This window comes from Schistocerca gregaria, chromosome 8 (genome assembly GCF_023897955.1).
Source record: "Schistocerca gregaria isolate iqSchGreg1 chromosome 8, iqSchGreg1.2, whole genome shotgun sequence".
NCBI classification, from domain to species: Eukaryota; Metazoa; Arthropoda; class Insecta; order Orthoptera; family Acrididae; genus Schistocerca; species Schistocerca gregaria.
Genome location: NC_064927.1, coordinates 125722312 through 125745204, shown reverse-complemented (window position 1 = coordinate 125745204; position 22893 = coordinate 125722312). Strand labels below are relative to the sequence as shown.

The 22893-nt window shown below is 38.2% G+C and overlaps 1 protein-coding gene across 1 annotated transcript in view; it reads right to left on the bottom strand.

The window, feature by feature from the left end:
- The window catches only part of LOC126284355 (PHD finger protein 12), a 68781-nt gene that overhangs the window by 12234 nt on the left and 33654 nt on the right, over positions 1 to 22893 (bottom strand). The window contains exons 11-12 of the mRNA XM_049983219.1: positions 20454 to 20641; positions 10706 to 10873 (exon numbers count right to left, since the gene is read on the bottom strand). Of these exons, the coding sequence (XP_049839176.1) occupies positions 10706 to 10873; positions 20454 to 20641 (356 nt within the window). The remainder of the gene's footprint in view (positions 1 to 10705; positions 10874 to 20453; positions 20642 to 22893) is intronic.

The window sequence follows — 22893 nt, the reverse complement described above, 5'->3', positions numbered from 1 at the left end:
ACTAGATGTGGCAGAATGGTGTCACATTAAGATATTTGGTAACCAATTATAATGATTACTTTCTCACAATGGCTGCAAAATTGCATCTGATAATAAATAACAATTATAGAAGTATTTTAATTTACTTAGGCAGATATTCTTTACTTTGCAGGCAGACTGTACTATCAACAATATACCCTCTTCAATGATCACAAAAATCATTATGTCCCTCAAATATGGTAATTATACAGTAGCGTTTTTAGAAGAGTTTTTTTTAAAAAATTGTGACCACAGGACTGTCACTGAACTACCTTTGTAATCACCCAATGTCATAAGAGAGAGATTTCAAAAAGCAGCATTGATACAACCGAATTAAAAAATTCACAAACAACTGCAGATCAAGTTCACTTCTTTACGTCAATTGCGAACATTTTATAGAATGTCACCTACAACAGAATAAAAACTCCTTTTACACAGCCTCTAAAGAGACAGCCATACATAATTATAAAAATTAAGTCCTGGCAGAGCGCTAAAATAGAAAAACTACCCTGTTGATACAGTCTGTGACCTTGTCAGATCTTTCAATTGTGTTGATCACAAAATTCTAACTGAAGTGCCAAAGAAACTGGTATAGGCCTGCACATCCAAATACAGAGATATGTAAACAGGCAGAAGACGGCATTTTGATTGGCATTTTGATAAGACAAGTGTCTGGCACAATGTTGAAGACTAGTTACTGTTGCTACAATGGCATGTTATCCAGATTTAAGTGAGTTTGAACGTGGTGATCTAGTCGCCACACAAGCGATAGGATACCGCATCTCCAAGTAGCGATGCAGTGGGGTTTTCCCATATGACCATTTCACAAGTGTACTGTTAATATCCAGGAATCTGTTGAAACATCTAATCTCCGACACAACTGCAGCCAGGAAAAGATACTGCAAGAATGGGACCAATGATGACTGAAGAGAATCAGTCAATGTGACAGAAGTGCAACCCTTACGCAAATTGCTGCAGATCTCAGTGCTGGGCCATCAACAAGTGTCAGCATGCGAACCATTCGACGAAACATCATCAATAGGGGCTTTTGGAGCCAGAGGCACACCTGTGTACTCTTGATGACTGCACGACACAAAGGTTTAAGCCTCGCTTGGGCCCGTCAATGCCGACCTTGGAGTGTTGATGACAGGAAACATGTTGCCTGGTCGGACAAGTCCTGTTTCAAATTGTATCGAGCAGATGAGTGAGTACAGGTATGAAGACATTCTCATAAATCCATGGACCCTGATTGTCAGCAGGGGATTGTTCAAGTTGGTGAAGGCTCTGTAACAGTGGTGGGTGGGTGCAGCTGGAGTGATATGGGACCCCTGATACATCTAGATATGACTGACAGGCGACACACACATGAACATCCTGTCTGATCACCTGCATCCAATCACGTCCATTGTGCATTCCGACAGATGTGGGCAATTCCAGCATGACAATGTGACAGCCCACATGTCCATAATTGCTACAGAGTTACTCTAGGAACACTCTTCTGATTTTAAACATTTCTGCTGGCCACCAAACTCCCCAGACATGCATATTATTCAGCATATTTATTTATTCACACGCCTAGATCACTATGGCCAAACTGAGGAGCAAAACTCCAAGGTCATGGAAAGAGTCAGTACATGAAATTACAACATAAAAGTAATAACAGATAAAACAAAATGTTTATGAACCCAAAAAATGCCAAGCCACAAGTTTAAGTAAACACAATCAACAACATAAAATAGGAATTAGCTAATTTTTTAAGGAAATTCTCAACAGAATAGGAGGAGTGACCTATGAGGAAACTAACTCTTCAGTTTTGATTTGAAATCACATGGATTACTGCTAAGATTTTTGAATTCTTGTGGTAGCTTATTGAAAATGGATGGATCAGTATTCTGCACACATTTCTGCACCAGAGTTAAGGAAGTGCAATCCAAATGCAGATTGGATTTCTGCCTAGTATTAACGGCGTGAAAGCTGCTAATTCTTGGGAATACGGTGTTATTGTTAGCAAGAAATGACAGTAAAGAATATATACATCTTGAGAGGAGAATGTCAGAATACTCAGACTAGTGAACATGGGTCGTCAAGAGGTTCACGAATTTACACCACTTATGGCCCAAAATGCCCGTTTCCGAGTCAAAAATATCCTTTGAGAATGGGAAAAGTTAGCCCAAAATATAATAAAATATGACATAAGTGAATGAAAATAAGCAAAGAAGACTAATTCTTGTGTCGAATGATCACTTACTTAAGATATCATTTGAATAGTAAAAAATGGCAGTATTATGTCTTTGAACAAGATCCTGAATACGAGCTCTCCACGAAAGTTTACTATCTGAACACCTGGAAATTTGAATTGTTCAGTTTCACTAATCATATGCCCTTTATGTGAAACTGAAATGTTTGGTGTTGTTGAATTGTGTGTTATGAACTATAAAAACTGAGTTTTAGTATGATTTAGTGTTAGTTTATTTTCTACTAGTCATGAAGTGAGGTCATGAACTGCACTATTTGAAACAGAGCCAATGTTGCACACAACATCCTTTACTGTCAAGCTAATGTCATCAGCAAACAGAATTATTATAGAATTACCTGTAATACTAGAGTGCATATCATTCCATTCTCAACACAGTGAATAATGACATTTTGTTGTCTGTTTTAAAGTAAGAGGTGAAACAATTGTGAGCTATTTCCCATGTCCCATAACTGTACAAACTTCTGGAGCAATATTTTGTGATCAACACAATCAAACGCCTAAGCGAAATCAAAACATGTGCCTAGCGTTCAAAACCTTTTATTTAATCCATCAAAAACCTCACAGAGAAAAAGAGATTATAGCATTTCCAGTTATTAAACCACTTCAAAAGCCGAACTGTACATTTGTTAGCAAATTACGTGATATAAAATGATCAATTATTCTCACATACACAGCATTTTCAATAACTTTAGCAAACACTTATGGCGTTGGAATAGGTCTGTAATTGTCTACATTATCCCTTTCTCCCTTTTTATAAAGCTGTTTTACTAAGGAATACTTTAATCGTTCAGGAAACTGGCCATTCTTAAAGGAAAAATTACAAATATGGCTAAGTACAGGGCTAACATGTGCAGTACAGTACTTTAATATTCTGCTAGGCAGTGTCATATCCATGAGAGTCCTTGTTTCTCAGCAATTTAATTATTGACTCAATCTCCCCCTTGTCAGTATCACAGAGGAGTATTTCAGAAATCAATCTCAGAAAGGCATTTTCCAGGAGAGTTATATGATTACATGTAGAAACTTTTTATTTAATTCACCAGCAATGCTCAGAAAAGATTGTTAAATACTGTACTTATACCTGACTTATTAGCAGCAGAAATATGTTTACTACGGACTGATTTACATCATCGATCTTGTGCTGCTGGCCAGACACTTCCTTCAAAACTGACCATATGGTTTTAATTTTATCCTGTGAATTAGCTATTCTATTTGCATGCCTCATACATTTTGCCTTCCTCATAACATTTTTAAGCACCTTACAGTACTGTAAGCACCTTACAGTACTGTTTGTAATAGACTACCTGTAGCTTGACTCTGACTATTTCTAACATTTTGATATATTCCCGCTTTTTTCATGGTATCCTTATCCCACTGGTTAGCCACCCAGGCTGCCGTTTACTGCTAGTACCTCATTTAGAACATTCTAATGGAAAGCAACTCTCAAAGAGGATGAGAAATGTGTTAATGAAAGCATTATATTTGTCATCTATGTTATCGGCACTATAAACATTCTGTCACTCTTGTTCCTTAACGAGGTTTAAAAAACTTTCTATTACTGTTGCATTAGCTTTCCTATATAGTTTGTAATTATACGTGACATCTGTTTGAGTACAAAAGCCTTTTTGTGTTAAAATTTGTACACCATGGTCTGAAAGGCCATTCCCTCTTTACTAAAAGAATGCCAATCTAGTAATGAAAAATGAATAAAAATATTGTCTATGGCTGTGTCACTGTTCCCCTGCACCCTGGTTGGAGAAAAACACTATCTGCATCAGATTGTATGTGTTTAGGAGATCTACCAATATTCTTCTTCGTGCACAATCATATACAAAATTAATATTGAAGTTACCTCATATAACTAATTTTTGGTACTTCCTATAAACTCTCTCTAGCTTGAGCAGAAATGCTCTGAAGTCAAGTGTTAGGGGACCTACAAACAACAACAACAACAACAACAACAACAACAATGAGAAGTTTAGTTTCACTAAATTCAACTGCCCCTGCACAACATTCAAATACTGTTCAGTGCAGTGCCGTGATATGTCTACTGACTCAAACGGAATACTATTTCTTCTGTACATGGCCACTCCCCACTCTACAAATTGTCAAATTATTTAAGTGATGCTCCGATACGCCAATAATGTCAGAGTTAACATCTATAAACAGTTCACTAACTTTGTCTCTAATACTTCTTATATTTTGATGAAACATGCTAATTCCTTCTCTAACTGGATACCTGACCACCTCTGTAAGTCCTCCTTTGTTCCTTTAAGCAGGTATACCTATCAACTGACTCCAATCTAAAAAAGGTGCAGCTCTACCACCAATTACTACAGGAATTTTTCCATGAGTGATTCTACCACCACCCACTACACTGTCACCCATAAGCTTTGCCAGCCTCTCCATCCCATACCAACTGAGGTGCAGGCCATACCTAGTAAAATCCACTCTATTGATGGACTCAACTTGCACCACTGCAATGTGACCCATGCCCTCTGCCGTCAGTGCCCTCTCCAGCCCCATGTTAACTTGTCTAATAGCAGCATTAAGATGAGGCTGATCATGGCACTGAAACAGTTGCACAAAGTACACATTAGTGCCGCCAGTTTGAGTAGCTATCATTACCTGGTCACCACCTACATCATATTCCTCATCCCTATCAAGACTATTCCCTGCTCCACCCACAAATCACTACCTGATCCTCTTTCATAAAATTCCTAAATAACTCCCCTATGCTTCCAGTCCCCTGAACCAACCTTGCACTAGGCTTCACAATGCAGGTGACCTGGTACTCACTCCCCATCACTTCCTGCGACTGCTGGCCCACACCTCTACCGTGCGAACTACCTATCAGCAGAACCTTCTTCTTTCTTCTAGAATTTGCAACTGAGGTAGGCTTCCTAACTGCCAAGGTGCTGCATGTTTCCTAACCTACAGTTGTGAGACACTGCTCTCCATTCAGCTCTGACAGTTGGTCAAATCTACTGCAAGGAGGGTCTCACTAGAATGCCCACTGGCTTCCCCACTGCATTTCCCCAAATGAAAATACTTTGAACAAATCCCACACCATAACCCACTACTCTCAAATCTATAACAAAGCCCATACTTCTCGCTCTTGGTAAAATTTTAAGAGTTACGGAAAGAACTAAATGTCTACATTACCTAAGTTCAATTACAACAGTAGAACTATTTAAAGAACTAACAATAGTGGTCTCAAAATCCTCTCTCTACTAAGAAAGCAACAACATTTATTGATACGACTAAACCACAATTAATATCAATACCACCAAAACTTCACACAATTTCTTAGCTGAAACCAAAGATTCAAGTGCCCACTGGAGCACTCAACATAAGTAAAACGGTGAATGAAAATCTTACTGAAATATTTCACTAAAAACAATTCAAAAGTCAGCTGAAAACTACTGCATGAAATTTATTAAACAACTTCAACAAGGAGACAACTCTAAAAAAAACACAGTGGGTGAATGTTTCCAAAAGTTTATTAACATGTTATTTCGCCACAAACAGCAAGAGACACCACTGAAAACTACTAAATTTAATATGTCTATAACCATGCACAAAAAACTTTGTCAGAACTTAACTTTTAAGAACGGCTGCAGCTACAACTGCACGCCGCCAAATGTAAACACGCTACTAATACTTGGTTGAATAATTGAGTACAGTGCACAAACAACTTTGACAGTACGTAGCTTTATAACCAGTATAGCTGCAACTGCACAGTGCGAAATGTAAACACACTACTGAGGCCTGAGACTTGGATGACCGACATGAGCACACTCACGAATAACAGACCACTCGGGTCAATAAAATAGAAAGAAAGACTGAGATGAATGAAAAGACACTAATAATTTTCTTTAACAGCAAATATTAACACAATTAAACTTTAAAATAAGTATCTGAAGACTCAAACTTTATAAAATATTGGCGAGCAATTTCAACAGCAGTCCATTGCACGTGATGTCACACCAAAGGCACCTTGCAACGTGTTGTTCACGAGAGATCTCCACCCCCTCGTACTCTTACAGATTTATGGATAGCCCCACAGGGTTCATGGTCTCAATGCCCTCCAGTACTACTTCAGATATTAGTCAAGTCAATGCCATGACGTGTTGCAGTACTTCTGGACGCTCATACGGGGCCTACACGATATTAGGGAGGTGTACCAGTTTCTTTGGCTCTTCAGTGTATCATAATGCTATATCACTGTATATTAGAAGTAATGACCCTAGACACTTGACCCACTGTCACACAAAGCAGCGAATGACTGTCTCCTAAAATTCTCAGGGCTGCGATATTAACCAGTTAAACATGTACAGCTGGACGTCGCCATCCGAGGTGAATCGTTTGCCCCTCAGAGCCTTTATAAGGGGACCAAAATTGGCATAATCACAGGGAGAGAGGTCCGTACTTTATGGAGGTGGCCGAGAACCTCCCATTTGAATTTCTGCAGGAGTGCCGTGACTGTGTTGGTCGTATGAGGCTTTGCATTATCGTGGAGCAGAATGACCTCATGGGCGAGATTGTCTGGTCATTTTGATTTGATCGCTTGGCGAAGAGTGGTCAAGGTTTACGAGTTTGGGCATTCACTATTGTCCCATGTTGCAGGAAGTGACTCAGAAGCCAGCTGTCTTTGTCAAGGAAGAATGTCAGTATAACCTTTCCTGCACCTGTGTGGACATTTGATGTGTGCTGCTGGTAGCTCTGTATAGTCACGTGATGTGCACGTGTGCCCTCTAGCGACAGGGCTGTAAACTTCCACACTCTTGTCGGAACCACACCTCATGACACACGCCACGATATTACCCTCCTGTCACCGGTTTGTGCATTCCAAAAACTGGCTCGTTTCTTTTTGAACGCTCCTTATAAAGTGGCATTAATGCTTAGATAAGCACAATGAGATATGGATTAAAAATTAAAAAATCATTGAAGTAAGACCTATATTTTTCCTTTCATTTGTCTGTCATGTACGTGTTTAAATAAAACTCTATCTCGGAGTTGTAACACTTTTAGATTGCTGTTTTGAATATAAAACCTTGCACGTCTACCCTGAAATTAACCTACTTTTAAAGTTCCTACGATTTGTTCATTTACTTCATATTTTTGTTTTTAAACATTGCAATTACACTTTGGGCAGATATTGATGCTTTTCATACACATTTTCTGCAGACAGTTTTTTTCCATTTCTCACAGATGCTGATGGTCTTGTTTCCTTTGCACCTTCCAATATGACTCTTCTTTTGGTTTTTATATTTTTCTGGTCCTACAGCCATTTCTTTGACTGACTGACTGACTGACTTACTTTCTTCTCCTATCCTGCTCGTAGCTGTTTCCCATTCATTTAGCAGCTGAAGAATGAATCCCATCCTCTTACGTTATTTGACTGTAGACGATGCATGCATTTATTGCTGCCATATCTAGGATAGTGTGAAAGACATGTATGAGCTATTGCCAGATAGCAATCTTAGTTGAACATTTACGAATCATTTAGTCAATGACGTCCACACCATACTCTGTGGTGTTACAGATGGTATCACATTTTGGTTTCTTCTTTTTTTCACTCACTGCTAGTTCAGGATGCAGTTGGCTGAGAATAATGGCATTCTTAGGGCCAAATGTACACTGCAGTTGATCTTAGATTAACACAAAACTTTGAAATCTGCCTTGTATAAATGTAAATCTCAGATTATATCACCATGAAGTTGGGTTAAGATATTATTGGTTATGTAAGAAATGAATGCAAATAATAACTGATTCCATAACAATTTGTAAATAATTTGAATAGTTTAAGACATTTTATAGATGAAGCCGCAGCGCCAGACAGAGAAATTAGAAACATATGATGTCTGACAGCAGCCAATAAATACTGAACACCTCTCACAAAAACGTTCTCTAGGCTTGAAAAGCATTAGCTACACAATTCACATTAAATTTTTAACTATGAAATACATGCTTAAACAGCTTTGCTAACTGCACACACATTGATGAATCAGACTAGCACAATGCAGAAGCAAGTTGCTCTGTAACTCTCAGACTGTAAAATAATAGCTGCATCAGTTACTTGTGTTTGGATGCTTAACACAGTGTGTTTTGAGAATTTATTCTCATTTTCAAGTGCACTTGTTTACGTGAATATGTTTGCATGTGTGATTTTCTACTTCTTTTGCATCTTTTTGCAGTTGGACTGCAATCGGAAAGCCAGACAAAATGAATCTTTGAATGTTTTTAAATGCTAAAGTTAGAAATGTACTGCTTCTTTTCATCACATTTTCAGCTTTCAGCTCATAAGCACAATACTTTTAATGTTCATGTCTACAAAAAAACTTATCTAGTGTTGTTTTGTTAGCCAATAGACATGTGCAATAAGAAAAAAAGCAAGGCACACTATTGCATCTTGTGCATGCCAACAAAGTGAATGATTATTGAAATGTCAAAGAAACAGAACTGCATAAAGGTATACCTCCATGCAGAACAGATTTCTTGTTTTATTAGATTGTCAGTGTTTTAGTCTTACTGTAGTTTACACAACTTCTCACTTTGTAATCTTACCTATGATGCATCATTCAGTGTGTGGCCAATAACAGCAATTTAGTTACTACCAAGGCATAGAAAGGTAATCCAAATGTACTTGGATGCCACTTCTGCAGCTATTCAAAACTTGAGCCCATGTCTGTCAGTTTTGATTGACATAAATTAATTAACCAGCAGCTTGCTTTGTTTGGAAGCAACTGCTCATCAACTGTAATGTCTTCACATGGGCGGTAACAGCCACAGTATTTTTGTCCGAGCTTGTTCCATATTTCAGAAATAAAAGTCAACTCATCAGCAGGGGTGCTCTGATTCTGGAATGACTTCTCATCACAGAGGAGGAATCTGAAAAGTTCACAGAAATTGTCTCTTGACATTCTATCCCTGGTAAAATTACACTCCCATAATGCAACCAATGGCCACGTAAGGAAACACCTTTAGCACAAAAAGCACCTATGGTCTCCAATTCCTCCAACAATATGGTCTAAATGGTGCTTTTTATTTCTTCCCAAGCACATGATCCTGTTCGTTATTATTATAATATGCAGCATAAAATATGCATCATCATCCCATCAGAAAGAAGTTGGAAGGCAGTGATGATAGTCATCCACTCAGTGGCAAGAATATTCAGTCTGCACTCTCTCAGCCTTTCCTTCAGGACATACAAAGCAGCCCCTCATCCATGAAACTACACGTTAATAACCTTCCATTCCATTTCTAATCACCATATTCACTGATTTGCATGTTGACTCTTGATACTGTTGTTTGAACAATTACAATGGGGAGACATTTACTGATTACATCTCCTCAATCTTGCTATCTTCATTGTTACTTGTCTCTGGTAGGAAATCACCATTAGTACCTCATAATTCAATTATGGATACAATGACCACCATTGAAATCTTTTCGATCATGTGTATATCATCATTCAAGGGAGTGATTGTTGATAAAAACAATATGCGATGCAAGTATCTTTCTAACTGTAAGAACAGGCTATTCAAAAAAGGAGTCACTCCAGAGGTCAATTGAACCCTCCTACTGTTCTGTGTATACCTAATGAAATTTCCATGAAATCATGAAAATTCAACCAACTGTAGTACACTACCGTCAAAAATAGAAGAAATGAGGAATAGTCACAAATTTACGTGAAAACACATTAAAAACTGAGAAAAGATCGTTATCGCAGAAATAAAAGTTTCAAATGTGCCTTTTGACATCTTTTGTTGTTCTAGTGTTAATGGCATTTGTTGCCTGTCTCAAATGAAAAGTGATTTACATAATATATAAATAAATTCCTTGTACACTTTGACTCCACATTTAGGTTTCAGAGTGGAGTTATGTATTCTGGAGTGAAAGTCTTTCACAAACTTTGTGGTCATTAAGCAAAAACTGAGAATTTTATAAAAATCAAACAGCAGTTAAAAACGAGCCACATCTACTAAAAATTGTCTGAGTTTTTAGGTTTAAAGAAAGAAGATTCCCATTAGAAATGCCCACTGCAAACAAATCTTTAACTTTGTGGCACATTTATTATTGTTCTAAATCAAGTGCAGTGTGGTTGTAAAGATGTTAATCTGGCAAGAGGTGATGAACAGCAGTTATTTAATGTATCTGAGAAAGTGGTGGATAATTTTATTACATTGGACTTAGCTTGGGCAAGGAAATGGCTTGTAGCAATTTAACTACAGATCTTTATTAATGCACTTTCAAAGAACTGGTACTATTGTTAATATATATCTTGATTTATTCCACATCCCTGAATGTTGCCTTCATAACAGATCTATGGAAACAGATAAATGAAGAAATGGATGATTGTTATGGATGACAGTAAATTTTGAAATATGTTTAATGGTTCAAATACACTAAAAATCTCATACTGACCTGTACCAATTGTCAGTGTCCTGTAAGGCATGGCACAAGGAGGACCTGTTGTGCCCAGTGGACAAAGAATGGCACGTGCTCTCACCATATGATGCTGAGTTGAAGCCCTGAGCTGACTAGCCAACAGCTGAGCTAAGTGGTCATCTGTAGATGAGGAAGGCAAAGAGGCTGCAAATATAAATTTCATATTAATACTGCAAGATTAACAGAAAATGGAGGTCAAATTTATCTGAATTCCTCTGTCTGTTTTTGGCTGGTGTGAATATTTTTGCAGTTATGTACTGTAAGAACTATTAATGATTCCACAAATCAACAGATACAATTTTTTCATTTCCCTGAGGCTTGATAAAAATCAAGTGAAGTTCACAGATGTTATTGTCCATTTGAATTTAATAACTCCTACAATTTTGTTTCGATATTAATGGTGTCAAAAGAAAACATTATTTTTATTGCACGAAGACCTTAACTTTTTTTTAATGGAGACAAATATGCAACTACATCTAATTTAGAGAAAATGTCAAGAGATATGTGTTGAGAAGTATGTGGTTTGATGCAAGGTGAACCACAGACACACTTCTTCAGCATAAATTACATTAGCACATGGTCTGAATATCTCACGAGCCTTGTAGGGACTACAGTCTTTGTGGTCATTGTCCCATGATTAAATTTATCCACATGCTTTCTTTGCTTCCTTATTTGGGCTTGTTCCATTTATCTACTGATACTGATTTACTATTTTTCATTGATTACTATGATCAGCCATCTCCCCACATATAAACTGTTGCTTCACATGTAGCTCACTAATAGATAACCACCTGTGCTGTTACGTATTCTGTGGCTTCCTTTGGCACTGCAGATGTAAACAGTTCAATCTTAGAAGATTTTCTTTCTAGGTGTGATATTGTCATATATTAGCACTGAAAAAAATTGTTCCATTGCCTTGTCCATCTTTTGAATTAGTATTTTGTTTGTAGACAGCTCAGAAAGCATGTGTTCACTCAGTTTACACTTATTGTTCTAGAAGTGAAGGATTTGAAACAAACACTTCTTAAAAAGCTTTCGTATCAATAATTTAGGGGGAATGGAGACCACTCACCTAATAGCAGAAGAGCTGAGTTGCTGATTAGCAGACACACTGTGTGTATGGTACTTCAGCTTGGCAAAAGATTTCTGCCAAAAGCTAACAAGTTTTCATAATCTTTTGTGTGCGCCTGTCAATGACTCAAGGCTTCTGCTATTAAGCGACTGATTTCATTTACTTCGAAATTATTTACATTCTGACAAAACTGTCCCTACTATATTTAAATCTTTTATGATTGTACTTGTATAAAGAAAAAAAAAACTAACTAAAAGTCAATAGCTTGGTCCTTGTGTGTCAGGATATTGAGGAAAAAATTAAAATTTTATCATGAGTAAAAAGGTCAGCTACAGCCATAAAATTATGAGTAGGGGTCATAGACTGATCTTTGTAGTGATAGATTTCACAGGGGCAAATGCAGAAAGGAGGCTGGAGCTGCATGTAACGTAGAGGGAATAGAATGATAGACCAGCAGGATGGGACATTCTGAGCACTTTAGGCACAAGTAGAGGAAGCTAGACTTCAACTGGACAGGCTACGGACAGAGAGGGTGGAGAGATGGGAACCAGGATTGGCAGAAATGACATTGGCAAGAGAATTCACCCAAACAGTTTTAATCTGAATACTGACAATAAGTCTAACCAACTATCAATAATACAGTGGAGAGGAGCTTTCAAATAGTTGAAAGATAAGGGAAGTCTTCCAAACTGATCGAAAGTTTAAAGTTGGCAGAAACGACAAGTGTAGCCTTCTGCCATTTTGCAGTAGTCGCAGGCAAGGTCTATGCTTGCTCTAGGTAGGGAGTATTAAGTCAACAGGATTTTTAACTCAAGCACAAGACTTAATGGGACATATGACTTACACGTATTGTGTGAGGATTCTACATACAAAAATGGAAGTACATAAATCCAAGATGTTTGCTGGTAAGACGAAAAACTGACTGCCGCTGTACATAAAATTGTTTTCCTGTATTTAAAATGATGCAAGAAAGTCTAACAGTCACTCACATGTAACCTTTGCCAGTTGAACTTCTCTGCGAATATTCGATTTTCAAAGGCTTGAATTACCACTGCATTTAAATTTTCACATGCAGAGATACAGCAGAAGTTCAACGTAACTTCAGCCCAAAAGTATCTCCGTATTTATGTGTAAACACACACACACACACACACACACACACACACACACACACACACACACACACACACACACACACACACCTTCTACCAGTCCTTAGTATAGTTAATAGAAGCACAGCAAAGAAACAAAAATCAAACAAAATTAAAGTTAAGTGGTGTTTTATTATAGAGGAAAAAAAAGCAGGGAGGCAAAAAAGGTGCAGACTTTGCGGCAAACGAGGCTAGTCTCACAGAATTATGAAAAGGAAGAAGGCCTCTGTAAGTGGTTACAGAAACACAAAATTACAGCAAACCCCACTAAAACATGATGACAGGGGTTTTAATGCAAAATTAAGACAAAAACTTCAGAACAATTCATCAGTAGGAAACTTCAGATACGATACTAGCAGTTACAGAGGTCACATGTTAGTGGAATTCTAGAAAAAGAACAATATGTGTAACCTTAACATTGTGTATTGAACTGGGGACATATAAAGAACAGAGAGGCTTTGTCCCACCATAGCCCTCAGTGGTTCACAACCCCACAACAGGCCACAGCAATCCACCCACACAATTGGCAGCCCACACCAAACCTGGGGCTGGGCTGTTCAGCCACCAGTGGGGCAATAGCAATTACTATTTTGGCAAAGTGTACTGCCAAACAGAAGTATTTGATGATGATGATAATAATAATAATAATAATAATAATAATAATAATAATAATAATTCACTAATGCCACTAGCACTCTTAACAACTCTCTCATGTCTATGCACACTGCTTCTGACAGGTATTTTTATACACAGTCTATATTAAAACACACAGTAATTGACAGTGATGTGGTATTTTGTTGGAATACAGTCTGTGTCAGCATTTGTTTACATGAAGTTTGAAAAACGAATAATTTTGACTTTGGTTGTTCATCATCCGATATTCGCAGATTCAATTACACCTAGTCAAAACTGGAGACGTGTAAGCAAGAAATAACAATGTAGACTGAAATCTTGTATAATATTTTATTCAGTAAACAGTGAACAAAATAAAAATGTAACAAACATGCCTCACTTGTCTGTCACCATTTCTGTGACCATGAATTCAAAATTCTTATACTTCCCAGTTACAGGCGTACCTCTTACGATTAAGTCCCAGTGTATATTCACAACTGCCATCTACGAAATTTCATAAGTGTTGTAAACCAATAAGAAACCAGGATAGAGCCCAATGATGTGCATACTTTTAAATATTTGTAAAATAAATCTTATAATTTTATTTTATGGTATTTTCCAGTTACAAAATTTACTGAGAACCTACGTGGAAAAACAAATAATTCTATTCAAAACCACTTGACACCTGAAATACATATCTGTCAACTCAATGGCCCTGTATCATTTACGTGTATATGCAACTGTTTTAACTTAAGTTTCCTTAACCCATAAAAATGCCATACCTTAAATAAAATGAGGAAAATATCTACTTGACATTAAACAGAAAAAAAAAATCAAAACAGAAAAGCATTTGCAATATACGTATAAAAAATAAAAGTGAAAAGCTATCCCCACAAGTTGTAGAAATATTCCATCTAAAAGAGTAATGAATAAGGAAGACCAAAATTGCTAGTAGTGTACTGTGCAAATTATTACTTACCACAGTTCACTTATGTGCAACATCTGTTCGAACCTTACTCAATAACACTACTTTGTTTTCTGTAAAGCTTTATTTGTTTTGTGAATTTTCTATTACTAGCTGATTGCCAGTGTTTCCACAAATGTGCTGTATTATTTACCACAAGAATGCTTGGCATATATTCCTGAGACGTTCATAAAACAACCACTCTCAAACACAACTGAGATTCATCATTTATCTGAATGGCTCGGAAGTAGTCATCCTCTTGGTCTTATTTAGACTGGCTGACATATCCGCAACGGATCACTGAAAATGATGAGCTCAAATTTTCATTACTATCAATGTCACACAAAAATTAGTAACACATACCAGTTTTATTGCAATGCTGTATTTAGCACAGCAGTTGAAACACTGGAAATCAGTAATCAATGTATAATGGCAAAGTCTATTGCCAAATAGAAGTTTTTAACAACAAACATCATCGTTATTATTACTATTATTATTAGCATTAAAATATTTCAAAAATGGCACTAGCACTTATTAACGACTCTCTTGTGTCTATGCACACTGTTTCTGGTTCTGTTTCATTCCATATATCCTACGATTTAGTGCTCGATACGCAATGTTAGCATTAGTTATTTCCTGAGCACTTCTTTTTCAAACTACATTTTGTGGCTTAGGTGCACAAAACTACAGGGTGTTTATAAATAAATATCGGGTTTTTAATGCTTTATAACATTTATTGCATTAAACTTACAGTTGTAAATGATATGTCAAATGAAAGAGCAACTCAAACAGTTTTACCAAGAATGTTCAATGTGGGCACCATTTGTGCCGTATCCTGGCGGAAAGTATATGGGCCTTTCTTTTTTGGTGAACCTACTGTAACTGCCACTTCTCACCTTGATACACTAAAGCAATGGCTCTTCCCTCAGTTGGAAGAAAATGAGCTAGAGAACTTCATCTTACAGGAAGATGGTGCACCACCTCACTGGCATAGCGAAGTACGCAATTGGTTGAACTTCACTGTACCCAAGCGCTGGATAGGTCGCATGGGGCCCAATGATAGGGCTTGCTTCATATGGCCTCCACGTTCACCCGACCTAACGCCATGAGATTTTTTCCTTTGGGGCTTCATCAAGGATCGTGCTACCAGCAGACCTCCCTGAATTAAGAAACCAGATTGAAGCAGCTGTTGCTACAAACACTGAAGACAAACTTATCAACGTTTGGGAAGAACTCAGCTATTGACTTGAAGTGTGCTGTGTGACAAATGGTGTGCCGTGTGACAAATGGTGCTCATATTGGACATTTAAAGGTTCTTGGTAAAACTGTTTGAGTTGCTCTTTCATTTGACATATCATTTACACTACTGGCCATTAACATTGCTACACCATGAAGATGATGTGCTACAGATGCGAAATTTAACCGACAGGAAGAAGATGCTGTGATATGAAATGAAATGTCATGTGACGAGGGCCTCCCGTCAGGTAGACCGTTCGCCTGGTGCAAGTCTTTCGATTTGACGCCACTTCGGCGACTTGCACGTCGATGAGGATGAAATGACGATGATTAGGACAACACAACACCCAGTCCCTGAGCGGAGAAAATCTCCGACCCAGCCGGGTATCGAACCCGGACCCTTTGGATTGACAGTCTGTCGCGCTGACCACTCAGCTACCGGGAACAGACGCTGTGATATGCAAATGATTAACTTTTCAGATTATTCACACAAGGTTGGCGTGGGTGGCGACATCTACAACGTGCTGACATGAGGAAAGTTTCCAACCGATTTCTCATACACAAACAGCAGTTGACCGGCATTGCCTGGTGAAACATTGTTGTGATGCCTCATGTAAGGAGGTGAAATGCCTACCATCACATTTCCCACTTTGATAAAAGTCGGATTGTAGCCCATCACAAGTGCAGTTTATCGTATCGCGATATTGCTGCTCGCGTTGGACGAGATCCAATGACTGTTAGCAGAATATGGAATCGGCAGGTTTAGGAGGGTAATACGGAAAGTCGTGCTGGATCCCAATGGCCTCGTATCACTAGCAGTCGAGATGACAGGCATCTTATCTGCATTTGGACAAACAGTTCGACAACATTTGCAGCAGCATGGACTATCAGCTCGGAGACAATCGCTGCGGTTACCCTTGACGCTGCATCACACACAGCAGCGCCTGCGATGGTGACCTCAACAACGAACCTGGGTGCACGAATGGCAAAATGTCATTTTTCTGTATGAATCCAGGTTCTGTTTACAGCATCATGAGGGTCGCATCCATGTTTGGTGACATAGCGGTGAACGCACATTGGAAGCATGTATTCATCATCGCCATACTGGCGTATCACCCGGTGTGATGGTATGGGGTGCCACTGGTTACATGTCTCCGTCATCTCTTGTTCGCATTGACGGCACTTTGAACAGTGGACGTTGCATTTCAGATGTGTTACGACCCTTGGCTCTACCCTTCATTTGATCCCTGCAAAACCTTACACTTCAGCAGGATAATGCACGACCGCCCCTTGCAGGTCCTGTACGGGACTTTCTGGATACAGAAAATGTGCGATTGCTGTCCTGGTCAGCACATTCTCCAGATCTCTCACCAATCGAAAACGTTTGGTCAATGGTGGCCGAGCAAATGGCTTATCACAATAGGCCAGTCACTACTCTTGATGAACTGTGGTATGGTGTTGAAGCTGCATGGGCAGCTGTACCTGTACACGCCATCCAAGCTCTATTTGACTCAATGCCCAGGCGTATCAAGGCCATTATTATGGTCAGAGGTGGTTGTTCTGGGTACTGATTTCTCAGGATCTATGCACCCAAATTGCGTGAAAATGTAATCACATGTCAGTTCTAGTATAATATATTTGTCCAATGAATACCCGTTTATCATCTGCATTTCTTCTTGGTGTAGCAATTTTAATGGCCAGTAGTGTATAAATGTAAGTTTAATATAATAAATATTATAAAGCGTTAAAACCCCGATATTCATATATAAACACCCTGTATAGGTGTGAAAATTATCATACTAATGAGTACTTTAAAACACTGGATATAAATATATTAAATTAGGGATTTCTCCACCTGTTTGTGGCTACAATGATGAAACTTTGAATTGGCTATTTTCCTTTTTCACTTTCTGGCATTTTCTTCATCTTGTGTACCATTGTATCCTAATTTGCTGATTGTTATGCCCCTTTTACTTCTTATAACTTCTTCCTCACTCTCTCTTATATTTAATTAAAGAGCTATACATTTCCAAAGATGGTGAAACTATCTGCTCCTGTATGTGTGTGCTAACCTGCTGCTGCATGTTAGGTAGACTTGTTTCTACATTTGTTCAATTTATCTTTGAGAAGTTAATACGTTTAGACATGATTGCTATATAATGGGGATTGACTCACTTTTTTTTTTCATCCTTATGCCCAGAGGCATCAAAAACTGGGTGAAAGAAGCTATAATTTCTCTGTTGCTATTGTCTTATAAAAATTACTTACTTGAGACCACTGGTCAATTTCAACATAATGGCCATTACTAATGATGCTTAAGAGAACAAGAATGAACCATACTATAAAGTGATAGTCATGTAGTTATGAACGCTAAAAATAAAACAGAACACTATATACACATACACGTGACATTGGTAGAGTATACACACTGTCAAAAATAAAATCCATAACCCTCCTCCTTATACATGGATATGTATCTACTTAATACATAAACCTATGCCTTACACATGCATAAATCTGTACATAATACATAACACGTTAGTACAGATATGATTACAAAATATGTAGACCCTGATCTATAACAAATACCTTACCAGCTGATTGTGCATCAACATAAAATGGTTCACGTATTGTAAAATACAAATATGTTTGCTCTACATGCACAAACATCAGACTGGCAGTAAAAGCACCAGTATATTGTCCTATTCAATGTGAAAATACCCAGACATATCCTGTGGGTGTAACGTATGCAAATATGCCACACTACATAACAAATTTATAGTTACAATCAATAGAATGAGATGTAAGTTGTACACATCGAACTACCTATGGAAACAACTAAATAAGAGGATAAAAAGAGAGAAGTAGACCACATGCTTATATCTGCAAAACATTTTAATATAACCACTATTAGTGAAGATTAACAGCTTACAACTACTTTCAAATAATGTACAGATAATTATTATGTAAATGCATAACGACATTTGTCACGGGTAAATGCAACAAAAACATGACGTGTATAAGGGACACACAGACATGTATTTCAATATGTCTAGAATGCACAAAATTAGCTGTAAGTAGCCAATCTCAACTGCCTGTGGTTATGCGGAGAAATTAACATACATATGAGTATGATGTCCGTTGTTCACTTTCTTCCTTTCTCATGCAGTTGTTTTGGGATATGGTCAGCCTTAAATGTGCACAGAACAATGTTTTTGCATTCTGATGTGTTAGGGTATATTTATGAGCACAATATTACATTGACTTACTGTCAGCTAGTGAAGTTTTGTGTGCGAGTTCAGTGTCAATGTCTTTAATATTTGTTTCCATACTATTCTGTGAAACATATTACGTATCCGTATAGATACAGACAAGGACTGTAGCATAAGAAGAGCTCTTGAGAAGATGGGAGAGGAAAACATAAAGAAAGATTTTTGGGCCCGCGTATGAAGTGGGGCAATGGAGGATAAGGAGAAACAAGGAAGAATTGTACAGAAATCCTGACTTGGTGACTGAAATTGAGCATAACAGATTGAGATGGCTGGGCCATGTAGAGCTCATGTCAGAGGACCAAGCTGTTAAAAAGGTTTACATAGGAAATCCAGGCAGCAAAGGCAGCAAAGGAAGAACCCTGAAACTATCGCTGGAGGGTGTGGAAAATGATTTGAAAAAGACTGGAGTCAGGAGATGGAGGAAACAGTCAGAAAATCGTCAGGATTGGGCTGTGATCATCAGCGAGGCCAAGGCCCTACATGGGCTGTAGTGCCAAGGAGTACATAAGTACGTAAGTATAGACACAGAGTATGATTATCAATTTCACTCTTGACAGCACGTACCTTTTACCAATGTCATATGTATGACCTTACGTTGATATAAGTTTCATTATTTTATCTGGTTTATGAATAAAAGATCATGTTTGTTATCACTTTACAATACGTCCTCATATGTGTCATTGGTATGTCCACTAGGCGTATTTTATACGGCCTATGGGTGAGCGAGTCGAAATTGGGCAGGACAAACACACGCACACGCACGCACACAGAGAGAGAGAGAGAGAGAGAGAGAGAGAGAGAGAGAGAGAGAGAGAGAGAGAGAGAGAGAGAGAGAAATGTTTCTAGTCTGGCTACTAACTTTCATTACCATCATTTTGAGTACCCACTTCTTGTAATTCAATAGCTACAACAACGAAAACCTCTACACAACTCTCCTTCATGCGCATTTTGGTAATAGGCAACAAGCTTTAGCCTGCATCATTATCAAACCTTTAAAACTTTTAACTACATTTGAACTTTATGTCCATATATAAACATCGCTTACAAAGGTGTTGAAAAATTGTGAAATATTACTGACAAAACTCTAACCTGAAATTTCCACACACTCTCTGCCACAGACTCTGTCATCTGTCTCCCAAAATTGCTATTGTTATTAAATAAATTATAATTAAGCTGTTTCTTTGTACTCATAATATCAGCAGTAGCCACAAATGCAAGAAGCACACTTTTAAATGTTCTGAAGTCTCATAATTACATATTTAGAACAGACATCAGTATCTTAAATAAATGCGTTCAAGGCTCTCTCTTTGGGATATAAATTTAAGAGTGTCTTCTTGTCTCAAATTGCTGAAGATACATTGCACTGAGAACACAACCCATAACATAAGAAAAACAACGTAAGATGTGAAGTACTTACATCCTGCTGTGAGGCCTTTGAACGTATTCGCAACATGTGACTTCTGGAGTCCATTGAGAACAGCGTTATCGGTTACTTTAGAATTATCATCCTGAATGTTTTCAGGGGACTCCCTGCAACCTAACTGCTGAGGCCTAACAACAGATGTAAGTGGATGGCCTTGCCTTGGTTGTAAAATTGGTGCCGACCTGCAATGAAAACCAAGAGGGACAATATGAATAATTGTTGCCAACAAATGCAAATGAGTGAGCAATAGTTCTAACTTTGCCTTCTTTGTGTGATATCTACTGTGGTTCAACCTGAGTCAGCAGTTGCTACATGGAAGAGATATGGATTGAAGAATGAGAAATAGGGAGCTGTAGGGAAGAAGAGAAAAAAGTTGGGAACACAGAAGTGCCAGGTCATGAAGGTACAAGCATGATTCTACTAAATGATGGTGTCGTAGGATACTTTGCCCATGTAAAATCAACAGCCAACATAGCTGCTATTACATCTACAATAAAAATTCCTTTTGATACAGTCTTGGAATCTGTGGTTGATATGAAAGAAACCATGACTTAGGCAATAATATACAGAAGGCCTCGCCAAAGCCTTCACAAACAAGCAGAAATAGTCTCCCCCCTCACACACACACACACACACACACACACACACACACACACACACACACACACACACACTCTTCATACTTCTCTTTCTCATCACTGTAGTCACAGTTACTGACCCATAATCAATTTCTGAAAACATAAAGTACTTGTATAGATACAAAATTTACTTAATCAAGTAGTGGCAGGAAGAAACACATACAAAGGCACTGAAATATGTAAGCTTTCGGAGCCCTTGGCTGCTTCTTCTGACAGGACTGAAGGGGGAGGAGGACAGACGAAGGAAAAGGACTGGCGAAGCTTAGGAAATGAGGAATCAGAAAAGTCACTCAGATCTTTAGGTTGGGGGACACTTACTGGACGAAATGAGAAAGAAAGACTGATTATTGGGTATTACACATAACAGATTTGAAAATCAGAGCTTTCAAAGGTGGAAGATAGGGTAACAAGAAAGACAGAGATTATTGAGAAAACATTGTGCACAAGTTAATAAGAGTGGACAGTTAAGTGTACTGTATGTGGTAGGGGAACAGACAGGTCAGAAAATAAAAGATACAGAAAACTAAAAGGGAGTGAAGAAAGGAATAGTTACTAAGGAGCAATGCTGAGAGCAAAGAAATTATCATAAATTAAAGCCAGGTGGGTGGTGGCAACTGAGGACATAATGCCAGTTCTCACCTGCAAAGTTCTGAGAAACTGGCATCCAGGGGAAGAACCCACATGGCATATGTGGTAAAACAGGCACCGAGGTCACGACTGTCATGCTGTAGAGCATGCTCTGCAACAGGATATTGTGTGTTGCCAGTATACATCCTCTGCCTATGTCCATTCATACAAATTGATAACTTGGTGGTGGTTACGATGGTGCAAAAGGTCAAACATTGTTCTATCATTCTATCCATCTATACATACAGAAATTGAAGGACCCCCAGTATGGTTTCTGTCTTTTTTTTGGGGGGGGGGGGGGCTAACATCAATAACTACTGGAGGGATTTCCACAAATAAACAGACTTATCCAAGATAAAGGTTTCAGTGTATAGAATTTATAAAGGTTTCACGGAAACTGCCTGAACTACAATTAAAGTCCGCCACTCCTGTGAAAATGATGAAATTGCCATTTACAGAGCTTGGCATAAGGCCATCCAATTGCAACACTCAGTCGATACAAGCTATCTCAACCAGGAGACTGGGGTGAGCTACAGGTGACTTCCCAGCAACTGGCACTGAGGGATATATTAGATACTGCAAACATAGCTCATGCCAAACTCTACAGAGGCTGGGTAGAGAACGCTGCAATTGGTTGGTTGGTTGGCTGGCTGGCAAGCATGTGGCCGTATCTCATGCCAAACCATTGCAGCAGTCAGGTGGGCTGGGTAGTGTGATAGCTTATAGCTCCCATCATTGTCATGAGATATCAATCCAAACACCAATTAAATACTGAGCAGATAACATTTGTGTCTACTGACAACTTTCCTGCTCTGCTTAAACTGCATAAGTTATACAATACTGCAATGCCAGAAACGTCAACCAGCTGTAGATACTTAATGCTACCCACGCAAAGCCAGACCAGGTTGTTAGCACTATCTATATCACTTCTATATCCTCATTCATGCTATTTCTTCAGTTGTCTACAACCTCCAGCTGCATACTTATGTGCAGAAGGCGGGTTTTTTGTCTTGAGGATGTACATTATCAAGCAAGACAAATACAATGTATTAATGATTTTGTATCTTATTGGATATTAACAGTTACCAAAAATATTTTAAAACAATTGTGTCATCTTTGATCTTCTATTTATATATTTCATGGACTTATATTTATTGTCTCAGCAAGAT